The sequence below is a fragment of the Ylistrum balloti genome, unplaced genomic scaffold (assembly GCF_031769215.1).
Source record: "Ylistrum balloti isolate Yb309-2 unplaced genomic scaffold, AGI_CSIRO_Ybal_v1 Utg371442, whole genome shotgun sequence".
In the NCBI taxonomy this organism is placed as follows: domain Eukaryota; kingdom Metazoa; phylum Mollusca; class Bivalvia; order Pectinida; family Pectinidae; genus Ylistrum; species Ylistrum balloti.
The window spans coordinates 404,601-427,063 of NW_026782756.1; the positions used below are offsets into that span (position 1 = coordinate 404,601).

Consider the following 22,463-nt stretch of genomic DNA (forward strand, 5'->3'; position numbering starts at 1 on the left):
CACAGTTTATACAAAATTCAGTCCCATTCTCCAAAAAGTGAGCGAAGGAGGGGTCTTGGCACTTACCGTAGAGAGAATTAGAAATGTATATGGTCACCATGACCTTATGTTCCAAGATACTCCTCTTGTCCAAAATGTCCCTCCAGCTTGAAAAAGGGTGGGAGATGTGCAGAGAAAAAAGGTTTTTCTTCGAACAGTGTCAAACTAAAAAGGTCATGTAATGGGTCACAGTAACCGTTGTATGTCACACAGCACGTCATCTACATAGGACCCAATATGAAATGGAATAGGCTGAAGACATTTTTCTTCTAACAAGGTTTTACATCACAGCGACTTTGTTTATGTATAAAACACTCTGTCTAACCAGGATTTACCTATATAAGATGTTTAATGACTACATTAAATTGGGTTTGAAATATGCTCAGAATCATTCTTTTTAACAGATAAAAATATTGGTTCTGTTAAACACATCACCTTCTGCCAAAATGTTTCTACAGAGCAGGATTGATGATTCCTCATGAAACGTGGAAGGAGATATACATTGATAAGTAGAACAAGCTTTTGTAGGTTAGAATGACCTGCTTTTCCACCAATAAACTCTGATTTCCCAGGATATACCAACTGACCAAGTTCAATGACTTTACATGAAGTAGTTTACTAGATACACTCTCAAGCAAAATGTACATTACAAAAATATGTCAAAAACAAGGTAGATGCCACGGCATTCATTTTGAAAACTGGATCATATTGAAAATGGTTTGGGACCAACTTACGGAAATGCACTAATATTTGAACTTACAACCTGATGGTTTTGGATAAGTAGCAATAACATACTTTACCTACCAAAACCCAATGTGGCCACTGGTGGCCATTTTGAAAATAAAATTGATATATCAAAATTAGTGGAGCACCTAGGGACCAAGGGACACATACTGACAGTATGGAGAAGATACCATTGTTTCAGAGGAGTAGTGTTAAGAATTTTTCATGGATAAGGAGCATGGACACAAAGTTATCTGATCAGCCTACCTTGTGCGACAGGGTGGTCAAAAAAGAAACATGGTAATTTTGATACCATGACATAAAAATCCTTTAAAACAAAGTGATTTTTATAACAACAAATTTATTGCCATTTATATAAAAGCACCCAATTAAAACAAAGTTGGATCTACATACACTGATGATTCTATTAAATGTATTACCAGATATTGTTATTGTTAAAACAAAGATTCATTACAAAACAGTACAAAAAAAACACTTCAAAAACTTCTCTTTGTATTCTACTATCACATTAAAAAAAATTCTAAAATGCTTCTACATATTTTTACCTGAAAGCCTAAATGAAAACACATGTTTTGACTGCTTTCAATCAATCAAATAAAGCTTACCCACTCTCAATGCAGTCGGACAAGTAAAACAAATTGATTGACACTTGAAAGACTTTCCTACAATTAAAACAATTTAACTGAAACTCAAATATCCTTGGACAAGTTTTCTACACAGCTATCTACATTTCTATATTAGATCATTCTCGGGTGAAAAGTCACAAAAAGGAGAACAACATCTCGGTGGCACACCCTATCCAAAACGGATTTCAAAATTGTTGACAAATGAAATAGTTCAGGATTTCTCAATGCTTTTTTGCAATGCTGATGCTGGATAACTTTCTGGAAACACTTGACAATTGATCCTGTTATCCAATAGAGCGTTACTTCAGACATGGATGAATTCACAAATTGATCACATTACAAATTGCACCTATTCCTTCATGTATGGTTTAATAAAGCTATGACTAGGAATCGCTTTCATTTTATAAACACATATAGGAAATTCCCCAGGAATTTTTTAAATTATAAAGACTGTATGTACACTTGCATGTAATTTTCTTAATAGATCACAATGTTCAGATACTGTTTTGGAAATACTAGTAAGAATTATAACAGTCAGTTATAAAACGGAGTTGAATCGCCCCTTACAGTCTCACTTGACTGTCTGGAGTTACCGATTTGGTTTACCGGTAAATGTATTCTGGCCATGGAGGTTTCACTTCAGCTGAATCAGCTTGTTATGAAAGTGACCCATCAGCCTGGTTCACTTTTGATGGATGGTGAAGTTCTGTCATCAGTCTCATCAGGTTGGTCAGTTTGACTTTGTTCTAACGGGGACAAAGTCACATTATCCATGGAAATGTCAAAAGTGATGGGACGTTTGTTGACTTTGCTGGGTAATACCACTTCAGACTCTGGGATTCCTTCTGCAATGTATCAATAATATGCAGATTAATGTACCTGATACTACATCTATCTTATTTGACATGTAACAGCAGTTCACATGCCCTTACCTGTGATTAATAATAAGCTATCTCTCTTCCACCTGTAATTCTAGTTAAATCAATACAACTTCTGTAACAACAGTTTACCCCTATTTGCCTGTAATGGCAGTCAACTGATCTATGCCTTCTTCAAGTTAACTGGCTCTCACCTTTATTGCCAATTAACTGGCTTTCTCCTATAATGCCAATTAATTGGCTCTCTCCTATTCTGCCAATTAACTGGCTCTCTCCTATAATGCCAGTTAACTGGCTCTCTCCTATATTGCCAATTAACAGGCTCTCTCCTATATTGCCAATTAACTGGATCTCTCCTATAATGCCAATTAACTGGCTGCCTCCTATAATCCCAATTAACTGGCTTTCTCCGATAATGCCAATTAACGGGCTCTCTCCTATATTGCCAATTAACTGGCTCTCTCCTATAATGCCAGTTAACTGGCTCTCTCCTATAATGCCAATTAACTGGCTGCCTCCTATAATCCCAATTAACTGGCTTTCTCCGATAATGCCAATTAACTGGCTCTATCCCATAATGCCAATTAACTGGCTCTCTCCTTTATTGCCAATTAACTGGCTCTATCCTATAATGCCAATTAATTGGCTCTCTCCTATAATGCCAATTAATTGGCTCTCTCCTATTTGCCTGTAATGGCAGTCAACTGATCTATGCCTTCTTCAAGTTAACTGGCTCTCACCTTTATTGCCAATTAACTGGCTTTCTCCTATAATGCCAATTAATTGGCTCTCTCCTATTCTGCCAATTAACTGGCTCTCTCCTATAATGCCAGTTAACTGGCTCTCTCCTATATTGCCAATTAATAGGCTCTCTCCTATATTGCCAATTAACTGGATCTCTCCTATAATGCCAATTAACTGGCTGCCTCCTATAATCCCAATTAACTGGCTTTCTCCGATAATGCCAATTAACGGGCTCTCTCCTATATTGCCAATTAACTGGCTCTCTCCTATAATGCCAGTTAACTGGCTCTCTCCTATAATGCCAATTAACTGGCTGCCTCCTATAATCCCAATTAACTGGCTTTCTCCGATAATGCCAATTAACTGGCTCTATCCCATAATGCCAATTAACTGGCTCTCTCCTTTATTGCCAATTAACTGGCTCTATCCTATAATGCCAATTAATTGGCTCTCTCCTATAATGCCAATTAATTGGCTCTCTCCTATTATGCCAATTAACTGGCTCTCTCCTATAATGCCAATTAACTGGCTGCCTCCTATAATCCCAATTAACTGGCTTTCTCCGATAATGCCAATTAACTGGCTCTCTCCTATAATGCCAATTAACTGGCTTCCTATTACAGCAACAGTAACTTGCTTTTCTCCCCCAAAAACAGATAACTGGCACCTGTTCTTTAAAGAGAGTCAAGTGACACCCACTGGTAAAGGTAAATTATCTGGCTTCCTCCCATAAAGGTAATTAATTATCTCCCTCCTAAAAAGATAGCTAACCAACATCCTTCTATAAGTGTAGTTAACTAGCTCCCTCCTAAAAAGATGGCTTACTCCTATTAAAGGAGTTAATTGGCTTCTTCAAATAACAATAGTTAAATGGCTCCCTCCTACAACAACTGTTAACTTGCTCCCTCTGAAGATGACAGTTTTCTAGTTCCTTCCTAAAAGATGATTAATTGGAACCCTCATTATAAAGGTAATTAACTGGCTTCTTCCGAAAATGAGAATTACTCGGCTCCCTCTTATAACAACTCTGAACTAGTACTCTCTTACAAGACAGGTCCTGTGTATACCTGTGAATTCGTTCACCCTTAGAAGGACCATTACATTACTTCACTTCGGCTGATAGCAAGTTTACATAAGCCCAACTATGGTTATGATGGTAGTTAACTTGCATCTATGGACAAGGAGTAAGCTTGTTATTACCTACATAGGACACCTATAATGACTTCACTCATGCTGTCCTACTAATACAAGTAAACTCACTCCTGTAAAGATGATGAACTCTTGCACTAGTTACACTAAGTTCACACCTATAATATCAATTTACTCTATATATTTTGAACTTGCTCTTACCTATAGCAGCAACAAACTCCTACTTACAACAACGTCAGCTTACTCCTATACCAGGAGGAGTATTCTTTCAGTAAATAGACACTTTTGGCAAGTATAATATATTATACTTGTACAAGTCTCAGAACAAATTGGGGTTAACCTACAACAGTTGGTTCACTGCTGGCTAAAATGGCTAATCATTGCCTTCCTCTGTAATAACCAGTTCAGTTGATCTGCCTTCTGTGAGATCATTTTCTTTTGCCAATAATCTCACCTTCTCTCGCTATTTTCTTCACTTCCTTCCTGCGGTTGGCAAACCAGTTCAGCACCATATGTGGAGTCACCTTTTCTCTGTCATGTAGGGAACGATTTCCTAGAATCCAATTTAAATATTAAGTTACTAAAAGTTTTGGGTTTGAAATTCAGAATCTATCATGAAATTTACTATTCAAGAAATCTTAATCAATGAGTTATCCATAAACATTCAGAAAATATACACCTGGTTACCTTGACAACTTACCCATATTACTAACAGCCATATTGCACATGTGAGAGATGGCCTCTCGTTGCTCATGGGACGGATAGGCATTCTCATTAAAGCAGGTTTCCAGCACCTCCAGATGTTTTTCTCGAAAGGTGAATCGTTCTCGTCGCTGATGGGGAATGAAGATTTCCTGACCATCAGGCAGTTTCACTTTCTGATTAATCATGGGAAGGGCACCTTTAAATTTACAAATAAACAGTGAACAGTTTGAAATGTGATAAATACATATTAACTCCACCAGATTTAACATGATAAACATTCATACAGTTTTTATCACTATATGTGTACATGTGTCTACCCTGTAATTTTTGATAATGTTGCCTTCATAAGATTGTCCATATTTTAAAGTTCTTACTTTGTGTTATGCTTAATATGATTATAATTAATAGGAAAAAAGGCCTTCAATTTGTCTATATTAATTCTTCTAGTACAAATATTCAAAATGCATTTTCTTAAGAAATTTCAACCCAGATATAATTTTTAGATCATTAGAATTGATCAGAGGTAAGGTAGTGTGGATACAACAATCATCTGTTTTTCATTACATTTAACAATTAAGTGCTTTCAGGACACAATTTTTTCCCATTATTTCACCATTCCTAATATACACATTACTATTGCCTGTTCTATATTCACCTGTCTGCGTGTTGCCTGGAGAAGTTGATGGTGGTAGTGGAGCAGGAGTAGACACAGTTTTCTTGTAGGTGAGATACCAGGTGAAAAAACTCTGCATACAGTGTTGAGGAATACCACTGTATTCTCCCTGTAAAAACTGGGTAGCAGTAGCAAATGTCTGACCTGGAAACAGAGACATTGCTATCACAGATAACAACTGCTTGCTGTTTGATGTGAGTAATGTACATGTAGAAGCCTATAGTGACTACTATTGGTGTATGTCTAATAAATATGATTTTACTATGGTACAATGAGAAGATCTGTTACTGAAATATTGTAAACCTACATATTTTAGTGGTACTCATATTTCAAAGCGAAAGTACAGAGCTGAAATATTATTCCTGTCAGTTGCAGTTACTGCATGCTGTTTATATTGCAAACACTGTATATGCAAATATATCAATGTGTCAAATTGCTGAAATGTGATCGTGCTTCAATTTAATTTAGTTCCTAGGTACCAGCGTAATATAAATAAACTGGTACCCATCCAACATACAACAGATATCTGTCATATACATACCCTTGTATACACCCATCATACCACAAATTTCTGTAATTTAATTATATAACTAATCCTTATAACTTCAATCACTCACCTGTCATGGTAGCAAGCTGTCCCAGCTGTACGTTGTACTGGGTTATAAACCAGCGAACCTCATCACCAGCCTTCTGGATACCTTGTCTGTTAGTGACATGTAAAATTTAGTGGTTTATCATTATACAATCTATTAATATATTCTATTTGTTCCATTAAGGAACAAAATCATTTTTTTTTTAGGTTTGTTGGGGCCGATAATGATCCCTCTTCCTGCAGAAATTATTTCATGTTAACACCAAACTCCCAAATTTTGCAATTTATTCCTCAAATTTTACTCCCTTGTTCGCCAATTTTCTTTCCAAAATGAGGGGAAATTGACCTGTACAAAACCACTGAAAAGAAAACCCTGAAAATCTTATCATTCAGGGTCATGAATTTTTTATCTTGAGAAGGAAAAATACCTACTTTAAAAATTCTCGTAGCTCAGTCGCTATTTCCTCAGAGATGTTTGATATGGAAGCTGATGAGCTGGTGTTGCTATTGTCCTCATCAGTGACACAGTTAACTGTTGTGTCTATATCATCTACCAAGCTTAAGTCTATGGTTTCAGTGCGTGCTCGTTTAGCTATCTGTCTTTCAGGGAAAGCTGCCTGAGATGGTGTACGTGAATTTGCGGTCATTGACACAGGGTACACTTGACTGGATGAATGTGATCTGTACCCAGATATATTGTGTGACTGGGAGGCAGGGACATTATTTGCCTGTGTGGATGACAGTGAAAACTGATGATCTCCATGGCCTGTTCCAGAATGGCTTGTCCTGGTGGCATTTGGTGTTGATGTACGAGGATGGAGGGACTGGGCAGGATTACGGCCTGCAGGCACAGCTGACTGAGACAGGGATACAGGAACACTATACAACAGTCCTAACTCATTGTCTAAACGGTCAAATGAATCAAATGCCTGTGCCACCTCCTCTTTGGTAATGCCGCTGTTCCTCAGCCGCCGTATCAATTCAATCTGCTCTATGGAGAACATTTGTCTGCCACCGCCAACACGTCCTGACATGGTCCCCAAACCTCATGGGTTGGATGATTGCTGTACAGCTCCAGAATACAATTGCTTCACTGCAAGCAATGAACAATACTCACGAAATCTGTATTTTATAAAATGTATACATATAAAGACTTAATTACAATGCTGTGTTTTTTTCAAGTTATAGATAAGCACAATAAAGGCATAATAAAGGAGTAATTGAATACAACGTCAGAAGAAGGTTGTATGCTAGTTAAAGTCGGTTTGGCCTGCTATGCGGCTGGAGTGTTATATCATCCATCATTTATTGTATTAATGCTATGACATATTCACTCTATCTATAAACAAATATATTTCATACTGCATTTTATGTCAAAGTAATAGAGCATTCATTTCCAAGATCTAACACTTTAAACCATCGCTAATCACTGCCCTTTGTTCCGTGTATATTTTACATCGCACTGGCCTCTTTGTTATAACCAGTGCCTCTGGTTGTTAGTCATTTACCTGCAGCGTAAATACTTTCGATTTTCTTCATTCCATGTGCATCCCACTGATTCGATTACTAATTAATTACCTACAAAAAAGACTTAACCTCCAGAACCTAGTTAGGCGTCTCCATCTTGAATATCATTATTGAACACGTTGACATGCAAAACGAGGTTATACACGCTTCGTCGGTTTTCTAACACGTGGTTAGCCTTGTTGACATCGCGCTTACAAATGTTAGGTAACGCAGTTTAATGCGACGGTGTATAAATAATTCATGTATTATTTAGTATACATTGTAATCAACTAAGTAAATCTTCGGGCATGTGATTGGCTACGGATGACACGACTCAGTGAGCACACTCATACGCGGTTAGACATGAATGCCTTGCTTGTTTATTGCACACCAAAACCATGTGATAACGGGGGAGGTATATGGAACAGCGTATACACAACATGTTTGGATGCAAATTCTGAATTGTATAGAGAATGATATATAGGGAATATAAGTATTATAAATTGGCAAAAAATTAGTCACATTTAGAACGATTTCAAGTAATCTCTGTACAAGTAAATTTAGTTTACCGTTTCACGTCGGAGAATAACGGAATAGCCATTTTTACCTAGACTTAAGCGACCTTATTGTTTGGTTTCTATGTGCTCGAAAAAAACGTGATCGGTGACGGAAATGTTAAAAAAGGGTCTTCTTTTGGGTTTAATTAGTGCACAAGAACAATTCACAGCAACGAATGAGAGGAAACAGCAGTAGTCTGGAGCAACCAACGATGTCTTCCGCGGCAGTGTGAATGTTGTGTAGTTTCGGGATGAGAGCTTGCCAAGATGAACTGGGGGAGTCGGTAAGCGACCATGTCTCTGAACTGGTGCAGGCATGCAGGTAAAAGATCCATATAGTGTACTATGAAACAAAGACAGGTTCATAAATCGACATACCACGGTGATTGTTAGCCCAAATAATAAATCATGAATACCGAGCAGTCAGATGTGATTGAAAATTCCGTGACTGTGGAAATCAAAGACAAGACGGAAGACATCAACCAATTTGATTCTGTGTCAAATGTGCGTTCTCAGCCGGATAGATCAAGAGAAATGGTATCAAAGCAGGCACTGAAAGATTCAACGAATACACAACACATGGACAGTAACAAACGAGTGGAGGGAGGAGGCACAACACAGAGCCATGAATCGGCACCATATGTGGCTCCCCCTCAAAAAATAAAAAAGATGAAGAGAGGGATATTCATTTCTTACTCTCCAGATGCTGGGTTTGTTGAGAGGAAGTTTGTGGTGGACACAGTGCGGCAGCTGAAGGAAAACAATCTTGCAGAAGACATTTGGTTTGATAAAGATGAAAAAAATACTGACAGTCCAGTGTGGTTCTCTTTGCGCATGGAGGCAGTGGAAAAATGCCGGGCCTCCATTCTCTTCTTTTCCCCAAGTTACTTTTCTTGTCCTGTGTCAATGTATGAAAGTAAAACACTTCTACAAAGACGACGACAAGATCCACACTCTGTAGCCATATTTCCCATTATCTTCTCATCATTAGACAACACTGAAATTCCAAAAGATTATTTTTTATTAATAAAACATGCTGTAGATTTAAGTAAAGACCATGTAAAAAAGAGTCTAGCTGAGAAAACGTCTGTTGTGATAGGGGGTATCATGGAAGAGCTAGATAAATATGCCTCCATGAACATCCCCCCTACACCTGTGACACCACCTGACACAGAGTTCACAGAAGAGTACAAAAAGAAAAAGATATGTCAGTGGAGTGCTAGTGATCTACAGGAATGGCTCTTCAATTTGGGAATAAAGGAATTTTATCGTCAAAGTTTGGCTGAAAATATGGTGGATGGATTTCTCCTGATGTCACTGACTGACCATGACATGATACAACACCTTGGAATTGATAGTCGTGTAGTTCGCAAAAAAATCATGCAGCAGATTCTTATTACTCTGGACTCTGAACACAAACAGAAAGACAACTGGCATCTACGAGCACGTGCTCTGCGTGCCAAACCTGATGTCATCTATCTGGTGTATGATCCTGCAGATGTCCGTCTTGCACAGAACCTCAAAGCTGACTTAAAGAAGAAAAATCTGCAGGTAAGATACCTCAGTTGTACCAAGTAATTAAATTCAAAGTACGATTCAATTTCACAGTTCATGTTTTTCAAATATATGAAGCTGTGTCTGTTATGAGTACTGCTTTTCAAATATCTTAAAACTTGTAGAGTGGGTGCCCCAAGATGAAAATATATGATCGTCACTGAAATGGTTTGATTTTACTTACCGACTTAAGTAAAAAAAATAGCACTTATCTGCTGTCTCATGAATAAAACATTTCTGACAAAAAGTAATGAAATAACAAAAGCTGACAAACACTATTTAGCAAGTTACAGTAATATGCTTGGTACTGTCATATACTGACGCACTGTAACACTCACATACTGACAAACCATAACACTCACATACAGACAAACTATAACACTCACATACTGACGCACTGTAACACTCACATACAGACAAACCATAACACTCACATACAGACAAACTATAACACTCACATACTGACAAACTATAACACTCACATACAGACAAACTATAACAGTCACATACTGACAAACCATAACACTCACATACAGACAAACTATAACACTCACATACTGACGCACTGTAACACTCACATACAGACAAACTATAACAGTCACATACTGACAAACTATAACACTCGCATACAGACAAACTATAACAGTCACATACTGACAAACTATAACACTCACAAACTGACGCACTGTAACACTCACATACAGACAAACCATAACACTCACATACTGACAAACCATAACACTCGCATACAGACAAACCATAACACTCACATACTGACGCACTGTAACACTCACATACAGACAAACCATAACACTCGCATACAGACAAACCATAACACTCACATACTGACGCACTGTAACACTCACATACAGACAAACTATAACACTCGCATACAGACAAACTATAACACTCACATACTGACGCACTGTAACACTCACATACAGACAAACCATAACACTCACATACAGACAAACTACAGCAGTTACAACTGCAAACTAGAACAGTTACACTTTGATAATAATAACAATCACACTGACAAGTTATGTAGCAGTCACACTCAAACTGACAGTCACACAGAGAAAAATTTGGATGTGCGATAGCACTTAATATATAAAATTATAGATGTGTTTTTATGTATTTTTTTCTGTTTTAGCTGTCTATCAGAATCATTCAGTTGTGAACTTAGAAAGTTTGTATTTTACTTGTCAAAACCAAAATCATGTCCAAATGTAAATGGCTTATCCCAGTAGCGTATGTATATGATTGTTGTTTTACTGTATTTAAACATTAATGTGACGTTTGCTACAGAAGTTCATTACTTTAAAAACTATTTAAGAAATAACAACCAATAAGAAGAAATGATAAAAGTCTTCAATACCACAGATAAAATGGAGCACTCTTCCATAATGATATGTTTGTCAACTGTACCTTAAGTTCAAGAAAAACATTTCTGAAGTCAACATGAATTACGTGTTTTCACTTCTGCCTAGTAACATACAACTAGTAATTTATATTGGCAAAATAGAAATCATAGAAACTCATATAAGTAAACCATGTCATTCTTGTTATTTTTTCATCATTGAGTAAAACAATTTAAATTGAAGCAGAAGAATTTATAAAATTGCGGATTATGTGTTTTTGATAGCTGTTAGTATTACTAGTTTCACAACCTTACAAGGTTTAATGTTGACAGTTTTATCATTCAGAACTGTGTTCTGAATTTTTATAAAATTGTCTTCATGTTAGTCATAAATTTCCTCAAGTTAAATAACATTGGCATGAAATAGGATAAAGATTGAACAGGTCTGCATGTTATAAATTAAGATGAATCATCTACAAGCTTTATTACATTTGATCAGGGAGATATGGGGAATGTTGGGCATGACAAAAGTGTCTGCAATTAATATACAGTTGATTATAATGTCACAATATATGCTTGTATGCCTTTAATGTTGACCGTTGTACTACTGTTTACAATCTCGAGATGTCATGTTGGTTAACCTTGGAGTCTAAATTTAGAAATACAACTATTATTAATGTAATACCATAGATAATAATAAACAAAACATTTGATATCACAGATCTAAAGAGATATCAAGAGCTTCTTCAGCTAAACAATGTAACCCATGCTGTATAAGCATTTATGTTTTAAGACAATCTGCCCTATGTCAACATTGACTTACTGTACATAGCATGGTTTCATATTACTTGACAGGGTGTTAAAGTGGAACTTATAATGATAACAATAGATGTTTTGTAGCAAATTTATTATGATTTACTTAGCAGTATTAAAAATATACATTCTTTCTTTAATTTAACGTCTATTTTTTATTTTTATTTTTTACCGTTTCTTATTGTAAAAATTGAAATGATATTATTGAAGGAGTGATCTGGCCATTAGTCATTGAGAATTAAGTCATAAAATGAAAGTTAAAATTTTCTTGCCTCCCATTGCAGATATTACAGTGTCAAAATCAGCACAATATTTAGCTAAAGGTGCTTTTAGGAGTATGGTTTCTCCTCTTCACAATTAAACTAAAAGTGTCTACTTGAGCAAGAACTTTTTTTTTCATATTATAAGTCTTTATAACAATATTGGGTCAACAATATTGAGTCCTTATGATTTATAACGAGGTGTAATTATAACGTTCTAGGTTGTTAATGAAAGTCTCAGTTAACATGGCATTTAGTATTGCCTATAAAGATCACAATAAATTGTCTCTGTCCAGGATACATATTTTTATGGGTATTAGGTTCAACGTACTGACAACATTTACAAAAGCAATGTGTGTTACCATGTGTTGAGTATTGACACAGAGAAATATCTATCATCAAACAAACTACAGCACTCTATCTTCACAGGAGTATGTCAGATTTGATAAGCACATGAAGTTGAATGTTTTAAATATTGGTTTTTATTTTACAATTTCTATGTTGAAGAGATTATCTGCGGCCCTTATATTATACCTTGGTGACCACCAAGTTGATCACAATCCGAGTTTAATTGACAATGTTTGTTACTTCAGTCGTAAGATGTGCTGAAAACATGGTAAGGCACATTCTTTCATGTGAGGCCAACAACAGTGTTATTTAGATGTCAGTTTTATCCTTCACCAGTCTATTATGCCATATGTGAAAGTCCATTGTGTTTGCCCATTGATACCAGAAGAGATCGTCAAACAAAGCATGCCTTTCAGAGACCAATCCTACTGTAGAAACATATGATAAAAAATCTATTTTTTTCATTACCCTTATTTTAAGACAGTTTGACATGAGTGACATCAACGCTCTTATTTCTGGTAACCATTTATGCCAGTTCTGTTCATTAATATTGATTTCAACAGAAATGAGTTGATTGTATGAATTCAATTGTATTTTTTATTTGTGAACTTGAGATTAATTTTATAATGTAAATATAAAATTAAGGATAAGTGGACAAAAGTTCACACATTGAATTTTGAATTTATATACAAATTATATTTATATTGTATTTTGATAAGCGTTTACATGCCAAGCTTGAATTAATTTTGATAAGGAAATCATTGTCAGAGAACATAAAATACATATAGGTGAAATATTCCTTCTTTCATATTAAGAGCATATAACTACTTGAATTTAACATGCTTAGTTTGATTATATTTTACACTTGATAGTCTGTGAAAGGGAAGGGTCTCAGTTACTTAAAGTCCTCAATTTTCATGGGACTCAAACTTTTTTCATTGTACTTAAGAATTCTACTCCTGAAAAATTTATCTTAAGTTTTGAACCGTTCATTATTTGGTCCACTAATAATGAAAGCTCGGGAACTATATGTACTTTATCTATCTGTCTGTCCATGCATTTGTGACAAAGTTTTTCTGCACTCTAGTGGCTTCATTGGATGAGGGATTATCATAAAACTTTACACAATTACATAAAAAAAACAACCTTGAACAGTTCTGAGTTTCCGAGTTGATGAGTCAAAATCATTTATCATTTTCTAAAAACCTTAGTCAGTTCTCTGGGGGCTTCATTCCTTATGGGATCAAGTCAGCTCAAACACTTATAAATGACCGTAATACTGTTTTTAGAAAATTGTTATCATTGTTCAAGCAATAATCAATATGTTTGTGATTCATGGATTCATGGATTTAGAAGGACCAGTGAATGAAGGAGAATAAATGCCCCACAAAAATGATAGATTTTGTAGTAAGTTATCAACTCTATAATACATTGTCTTACAAGTGGTTGAAACAATTCTGTGACAAGTACCAATAAGGATGAACATATGATGAAATGAGATATGACAGCAGAAGCAATGTGACCTGACATGAGTTCATTAGTCGTAATACCTTCCTCTTTATGACCATAATTTATTGAAGCAGGGACTGTAGTAAGTCTACCCACATCTTCTGGCTATTCCATAGAATTACCAACAAATGCTATTTCACTGTCACATAATAGCGAGGACCCTTACTTCAGGGGTAATGTGTCTCCTGACAATTTTTTCTGCTGTTGCAAATTTACAGTCCTTTACCTAATGCAGCTATAAATGAATGTATGTTAATAGAAACAATTATTAATTAAAGTTTTTTCAAATATTTCCAATTTATTTTAGTAAATTACCAAAAAAAAGTGATTTTTTGAAAGTTCAAATGTAATAAAAATGTGTAAACTACATGTAATTTTAGTTCTGTATTTCAATCAGGTGATTTTAAAATTGAACTTTTGAGTCAACAGCTGAGTATAATTAAAAAGAAACAACATGTTTTGGTGGAAATTGAAAGTGATAAAAGCATAAATGGATGTATTCAAGAATACGTTGAACATTCATATTGAAATTTCAAGAAAGGCCTGTTATAAAGCAATAGTGAATGCATGTTTGATATTTTGGCAAACAAGTAAGACCTAATCAGTACTTGGTCAGCTACCCTATATCTCAGTGACAGATCTGCAAACTAATCTACCTTAATACAAGTGCAACATACACAATTATATATATATAATCCCATGTTGGTATGTGTGAATATTATTCTATGGCACAAACGACAACTCACTTTAAAGGATATTGTTAATGAGTTTATCACTAAAGTTTTTTCTCTTTCTAATCATGTCATGGTCACTGTGTTGATTTAGCTGTGTATGGTATTTATCACTGTATGTATAACATTACCCACTGACTCACAGAATGGATGTTGACATTAGCGATAAATTGTTCATGGGACAAGAGTTCATTCAGGTTTACAATAGGTATCCAGTTTTGTGGATCAACAATCAAAGTTTACAGCGGTGTTATGACACAGGCGTTTCAGTCAACACTGTTTCTATTGAATGTAGTCTATCAATTTTCTAAGTGATCCTTGATAAATGTTATTTGATATCAACTTCTCTGCCACATATCGTACCTGTGTAGGCTGGTCACAGCTCCATTACTACATAGTTCACCTTATCAAACTGTGAGATATTTTTAATGCGGAGAGTGTCGGATGGAAAGGGTTAATAAATAGATAGTTAAAATCCTATACAGGTATTACACACATCAAGATTACCTAGTGAAAGATACCAATTACTAGCGTATAAATTAGATGTTAAGATTCAAAAGAATCATATTCTTAACCCAGAAAACTTAATTAAAAAGATTGGGATCCTTTTAAAGAAATATGACCATGAAATACACGCACTACTTATTTACTGGTTTGAGCCATACATAATGTTTAGTTATTGACTAGTCGTGCAGACAACAAATCAAATATACAAGTAATCAATCAGAAAGTACCCATGAAAGGCTAATTCAATTAAAAAGATATCAACGACTCCTAAGCATTCTCAACATATTATCGTTATCCCCATTAATAGTAATTTAATTTTATTGTTCTGTTATCGATCAATTAGTCTTGAAGATTTTTTTTCTTTGAGCGATTGAATAATTGCCTGGTTAACCCTGTGTTTATTTGTGTTTTGAAGAGAGCTAGAAGGATGTCTACTTTATTTCCCTTAATATTTAACAAAATTTGACTCTATTTCAAGCAATGTCATATTATGTATTTAATATCAATATGGTTTCTTAATAATAAAAATGCTGAATCGAGGTTTGAAAGTCTTTCTTTCCAGATACATGACACAAACTGTTCAAATGTGCGGTAGTGGCACATAAAATCATACCAGTATACACGTGCAGCCAGAGAATGTAAGATGATATATGTATCTTGTTTAATTGTTAGCTTTGGAAGCATGTTGTGCAGATGACTTCCTGCATTTTTAATGGTTTTTATGAAATGACTTTGTATGAGTTATCTACCTTGGTTTGTTTTTGTATTCTAGGTGCTTCACCATGACAGTATGAAGCTAGGAAAGTCAAAGGAAGAGTTCCTGCTCATAAATGGTCCAGTCATGGCGACATCCTCCCAAATTGTGGTCCTTCTAACAGAAGCTTCCACCACCTCTCCATTTGTCTTCCATGAAGTCTTGTTTGCAGACTGGCTAGGCAAGAAACTTGTCACTGCCATGTTTAAAAATGTCTGGATGAATTTCAGAGCTTCTCTCAAAGCGGTGCTGGGTAAGTAAATCAGTTAACAGTAATTAATATGATAGTAAAAGGAAGTAATATTAAGTGAAAAGCAGTCACATAAACATCTTGAGAAACAAGGTCCAGTGTGCATAACCAGTTAATATAGAATAGAAACATGACTCCAAAACCAATGGTTGATATTTCACTATTTGTGTCGGACATCTATTGAAAAATTACACGAGTTTCTGATATTAACAGGTGAATGCCCTTCTGTGGATTTTGAAACCAAAATGTATAATGAGAGTCTTGATGTGTTGGAGCACCATATCAAACCCTTAAGGCGAGTTCCAGGTGTGGTCCTTGAACAGGCGTACCTCAACAAGATGGCAGAGGGCCTAAAACCCCTTGAGGTCCTTGGCACTGTTTCACCAGGTAAAAAACTGCTCACAACTTTCTGATAGCTAAAAAACATTAAATATTGTTTGTGAATTAGGTAATTCTAATAGGTGTCTGGTCAATACTAATTGTAGGAATGTTTTATCATTTAGACATATCTGTGTACTGATCTAGGAGCATCAAGTTTTAATCATCTCATAGTACCAATGTTCAATCTGTCCTGGTGTATATAGTTATTATACTAAATGTGTGACATCATTTTAGGTTCTGATTGAAGCTTCTTTTACTCTCATGGAAATCAGACCAGCACTTCCTGAATCTCATGTAATGCGCTAGGTGCAATGTTGTCGCCCTGACAAGATTACAATTTTATTTTTTATTTTGTTGTAAGGAAAAGAGGAGACTAGATATTAATATGAAACGTACTTCTAATTTTTTACATACATCAAGAAAACAATGTCAACCTACTAAATTGACCTTGTAACTTATTTTTTGCTATACTTTGAATTTATGTTCACGTCTGAAGAGCAAGTGTGATAGATTTATCATAGTATACACTACAGTGTTATACAATGATAATAAATTTGTTTCTGTGTACAGGTGGAACCCATTCTCAGTACTACAAGGAAGGTGAACCTCAAGTATTTATCAGTTACCAGTGGGATATGCAAGGGAAAGTGCTTGACATCAAACAAATGCTTGAAAACAATGGTCTTCAGTGCTGGGCAGATATCACAATGGCTAGTACTACCCAACCACGTGGTCACAGTAGCAAGAGTAGCCGCAGTAGTGTAACACTGCTGGAGGTTGGGGGCGAGACATTGCAGAGTCAGATCCAGCGAAACATGAAGGCCTCAGCTGTAGTGGTATGCTGCATCACCCCGAAATACCTCCAGAGTGACAACTGCAAGAAAGACCTAACTCTGGCCGAGACATTCAACAAACCAATCATTCCTGTACTCCTCAGGTTCTCTCCCCTTGAAAGTGCACCAGACCAGGTGCGAAAGATTATTGCCAAATATAGTTGTGTGGATCTGAGTAATGACCGCCTTTACAAACAGCACATGGCAGCAGTACTGGAGAGAGTGAAAAAGTATGTAGTGCCACGGGGATACAGCTGATTATTGAGGGCATTTATACCGGACGTTATGTGATATTTTGTAAAGTTTATGTTTATATACACAGACCTAAGGTTTTTTTCCCAAAATTTGAGCCTGAAGAAATCTTAGCATTCAATACTTTATAAACACTCCAGGAATTTGATCTTGTGCAGTATAGATGTGTGGACTATATTTTCAGATCACAGGCCAAAAGCTAATTCAGGTAATGGGGTCACCTTGAAATTTTACACAACTAATTAACCTTAATTTCCTTTCTCACCGAGTTATATTATAACTATGTATATATTGTCTAAGTTTTACAACACCTATCTGATAATGTAATACTTCTAATAATTTTGACCTATGACCTATATTGAAAGGTTGTGGAAACTGGAGTTCAGTCTAAAGAAATAAAAATCACAAGTTTCCTCACTGTTTGAAGACTTCTAACAATTAAATATTAAAATGGCATATAAACAGCAGTGCCATCAATTAAATTAATACAAGGAGATAAGACCTTGTAGATAGTAACCAAACATGTTAAAGTGACTTTGTATTGTTTGTGCTGCAACACTATCACAACAAACCCCTGCAATGCAATGATGTGTGATTGATATGAATGACACGGCACACTTTTCACCAAGTATCCTCTGAAACGTCTAAAAATCTGTATACTATCATGGAAGAATTCTTTTGTACATGTGAAATATCAAGGTTATGGCTGTGATTATTATAGTGATATTTGGTTGTATTTGTGTAATTTTAAAACTTCATTGGTATATATGTGTGTCAGTTGTGTGTATGGTACATTTGTACCATATGTGTGTTTTAAATGTGCTGTGAATGTTACCCTATGACTAGAAGATTATAATAGTTGTACACATTTATTTTTTGTACAGAATATATGTTCTTGTATGTATAAATAAACTGTAAGAATATACTTTACAATTTTTTAGAATTTATTTTCAAATTCGGGACTGTTTTAAGAAAAAATGTTTCTTTTGACATGTTTGATTGTGATGATCTTTTCCATATCAGCTGTCCGTGATAGAAAGTCCTTCTTGATTAATTCTTACATGTTTTATACTAATTTTACAGTATTTGTTGGTGATAACATTTTGATGATATTAAAGATATTATTTTAAGTAATGCCTGGAATGATACTATTACAGAAGAGTGACAAGTTATCATACTAGATTAACATTCATTACCTGGTAACTTATTGTGAATAAAACCATTAAAACAAAAGTTGTATCTAATATGAAATATTAGTTAATAAAATATTTATATTTGACAAAACCATATTTTAAAGTTGAGGTTACCATAACGAATGCTACATGTAAACATTACCTAAATCAATGCTTAATGCATTTCGTAACTGAACATATTCTTTCGCCCATTAAGGCAAAAATATGAGAAATCTCTTGCAAAGGTTGGAAGTATCTACAAAAGTTATTTGGGGGTGAAAGGACAAAATTAATTCAGACAGTTATAAGTCATTATGTTTTCTCAGTTAAAGAACTTTATTTTGTTTGCAAAATTCTGCTTCACAGCTATGATGATCATATCCAAACAGAAACCAAGGTATAGATATACTGTGCTGAGCCTTCAAGTACAACAACTCAACCAAGGTTGTCTTTTGTCTCTGAATATCATCATGATTCAATTCTCAAAATCAATGACTTTACTCAGCTCCAAGCTATAATTTGTCTTCTCTACACTGTGGTTTGAAGTTACAGAGACATATATGTCATGTATCTACTTCAGTCTAGTGGAACCATCTCATAAGTTGAGGAATCTATAAATATGAGTGATTATTATGAATTAAGTGAAATGATGATAGTGAGACGTTTGTATGTATGTAATGTAGAATCTTGGATGCCTGATATTTGGTATGTGTACCACTACAAAATAATTGGAACTTTGTTAGTCTGTACACTTAGTGATGTGTGAAAAGTGAAATGTTAAGATTGTGATATCTTTGATATCAAAAAGCCATTGAATAACATAATTTCACACTTAGAAGATGTTTAAGTTTTAAAATCAAGTTTTTTCACTAACAAATAATTACTGATTCAAATAGATTTTACTCTAGATTCAGCTGATGACCATACCTTGATCATGTTTTTATACTAAACCAGTGGTGAAATAGAAGACCGTAATAATATTTGTGTTTGATTTTGAAATATCTACTTTCAGTTAAATTCGATAAAATGAATGTTAATAAACAGATAACATGTTTCATTTATTTTCTGGTAAATTTGATAAAGGTAATAAAAAAGTCCGGGTTTAATGTTACTATTTTTTACGTATGCAGCACCTTCATTAGTTTTTTGAGTTTTTTGGTTACATGTGATTTAAAGTAACACAAGAATTGTGAAAATTACAGATCTTGCCTAAGACTTGAGTTTAAACATGAGAATAGTTTCAAGATTTCTTACCCGAGAGTAGATAGTTTTATATGTTGTCAATTAAATTATGTCTTCCACAGTGTGTGTAAAGATTAACTGTTTTCAGTGATAATTGATTGTGATTTATCAAAGTGTTACTTACCAATAATATTTGACAGATTCTAGAATCTCAGCCGTTTTGTTGTAAAATGTAATTTACACAATTTGGGGGGTTTATTGAGCTAACGAACTATTTCATTTTTCTGTTCTGTGTTGAAATAATGGGTTCATCCAAATTTCTGGTATAGTAATTAAACAGCTGATACCCATTTACACTGTGATTTAATACAGTTTAAAATCTATACAATAAAGAGTTCCTCTGGTACTGTGTATACCTGAGAATCTATTCAATATTTTCTTTGTTTTGTGTACAGATACAAAGATACCATATAAATATTGGATATCCTTTCTATCATGTACATGTGTGAAATTTGTATTGCGTATGTACACATGTTATTCCATCTTTAAGAAGGGATCCCTCATATATTATGTATAGATACTTTGTCTTTACCTATCGTAACAAAGGGCTTCCCAATGTATTGTGTATAGATACAAATGTGTCAAGCCATCCTAAGAAGGGGAACCCCTCGTATTGTGTGAATTTGCTAATCCATCCAAACAAAGAAGGGATCCTTTCATGGTGTACATGTCCAATAAATAGGGGATTTCCCTTGTATCTGAAACCAACTAATTAACAGTGGATCCCCATTTAATTTTCTGCACATGAGTGAATCATTCAGCAAGTCAACCTCTGTGTGGTGTGCACATCCCTACGAGAAATGAAGGTTTCTCCATCACTTGTGTGTGAAAATGAATATTTTATTGTATGGTGGATCAAATGACAATAACATCAATATAAAGTATATGCTAAAAATTCTGACAATTAAAAAAATTTACCAATAAATATTGATTTTTTTGTTTTTTATTAAGAAATTTTACTCCTACACTACTATACAAAACATGATATGTTACGGTAACACAGAAAACAGACAGGACAAACATAAAGAATTGACATTTTGATAGGACACAACAACCCTAAAGTAAGTTATGAATTTACAATGTACTCAGTTTTACACAAGGGACTAGTTTCGATAGAGTAACCCCTTACTGAACTATATTTTTATGTAATTTTTAGCTCACTTGGTTCGAAGTGAGTTATAGGGACACTGTTTACCATCATGTCAACTCTTCTACAAAACGCTACTAGTCATGTACAACTGAGGGGATTTTGACCAAATTTTGTCAGAAGCATCCTTTTCTTAGAGGAACTGGAAACCCCAGAGACTTAGTTTCCTTGTTATGTTTTTAAAGCTGTTGAGATCCCCACTCCTAAACCATATGGTACACTTCAAGGGATATCATTTCATATTTTTGCCAACCGTATAAACTCATACTGGGAATCAAAAGAGAATGATATAAGAATTTACCCATTAATCTTGCTTCATAAAAGAGGTTATGTGAATGGGCTTTAATTTGGAAATTTTTGAAATACCCAGCCTGAAGTCATGAATACCATCGCTGGGCTTTAAGTTCCAAGTGAGTGATACAGGCCCTATGAGCTTCTTGTTACATGCAGTTGGACGTTTATATCCTTATAAACAAAGGATCAGGTGCTTGGACAGTAATATTGTTGACACCAGCATTCCTTGATCAGTCAAAATCCTCGATCATTTTTTAATTATTTTAATGTTTACTCTTAAATATAATATTGTTGAAACTAAACTATAACAGGTGGAAACAAACCTGCCAAACAATGGGTGATCGTAGGGAATAAGTAAAGATCACCTAATACCATGCCACTCTCCTTCTGTTGCACAGAAAAGATAAAATTGCGTACTGCTATGGAAAACCAAATCGTAGCATTTAAAATATAGATTAATTTGTCTCCAATTTTCACAATTTTTTTCTTTAATATCAAAATATTGCATAACCCCATTTTTTCACCCTCCATTTTTCTGCATGCATACTCAAAAGTGATTTCCATAAATGTAAAACCAGTTGTTTGAAATATCCAAAACTATTCATGCATTCAGAAACAATTCAGTGTATGCAAGATTTCAATTATTTATTTAGTTTAACTAATTTTCAGAACATACAAACCAATAATGATACACATTACAGGTAATTAAAAGCTTTCAACTTTGAACATTCTTAAAAATTTCATGCTCAACCTTTCTCGAACTTTTTTTTCATTAATTCATTGGCTGGCACCAGCTTTTGCAGCCTTTCAGCACAGACTTAGATACTTAGATTTCAGCAGATG

At 34.9% G+C, this 22,463-nt stretch overlaps 2 protein-coding genes across 2 annotated transcripts; one reads left to right on the top strand and one right to left on the bottom strand.

Annotated features, from left to right (window-relative positions):
- Positions 1-1,103: 1,103 nt before the first annotated feature.
- Positions 1,104-7,744, bottom strand: LOC132562529 (homeobox-containing protein 1-like). The gene is made up of 7 exons (XM_060227274.1): positions 7,659-7,744; positions 6,583-7,243; positions 6,176-6,261; positions 5,541-5,702; positions 4,881-5,081; positions 4,635-4,733; positions 1,104-2,254 (listed from the first exon to the last, which is right to left on the bottom strand). Exons 2-7 carry the CDS (start codon positions 7,182-7,184, stop codon positions 2,082-2,084), a joined length of 1,323 nt encoding a protein of 440 aa, XP_060083257.1. The 5' UTR covers positions 7,185-7,243; positions 7,659-7,744; the 3' UTR covers positions 1,104-2,081.
- An 877-nt stretch (positions 7,745-8,621) lies between these two features.
- LOC132562537 (uncharacterized) lies at positions 8,622-17,828 on the top strand. The gene is made up of 4 exons (XM_060227284.1): positions 8,622-9,764; positions 16,068-16,302; positions 16,513-16,686; positions 17,251-17,828. Exons 1-4 carry the CDS (start codon positions 8,622-8,624, stop codon positions 17,769-17,771), a joined length of 2,073 nt encoding a protein of 690 aa, XP_060083267.1. The 3' UTR covers positions 17,772-17,828.
- The last annotated feature ends 4,635 nt before the right edge of the window (positions 17,829-22,463 follow it).

Coding starts and splice junctions, on each gene's coding strand:
- LOC132562529 (XM_060227274.1), bottom strand. CDS start 7,184: ATGTCAGGACGTGTTGGCGGTGGCAGACAAATGTTCTCCATAGAGCAG. Junction 4,734..4,880: donor TATGGCTGTTAGTAATATGG/GTAAGTTGTCAA, acceptor ATTGGATTCTAG/GAAATCGTTCCCTACATGAC. Junction 2,255..4,634: donor GAAGAAAATAGCGAGAGAAG/GTGAGATTATTG, acceptor GATACATTGCAG/AAGGAATCCCAGAGTCTGAA.
- LOC132562537 (XM_060227284.1), top strand. CDS start 8,622: ATGAATACCGAGCAGTCAGATGTGATTGAAAATTCCGTGACTGTGGAA. Junction 9,765..16,067: donor TAAAGAAGAAAAATCTGCAG/GTAAGATACCTC, acceptor TTTGTATTCTAG/GTGCTTCACCATGACAGTAT. Junction 16,303..16,512: donor TTCTCTCAAAGCGGTGCTGG/GTAAGTAAATCA, acceptor TGATATTAACAG/GTGAATGCCCTTCTGTGGAT.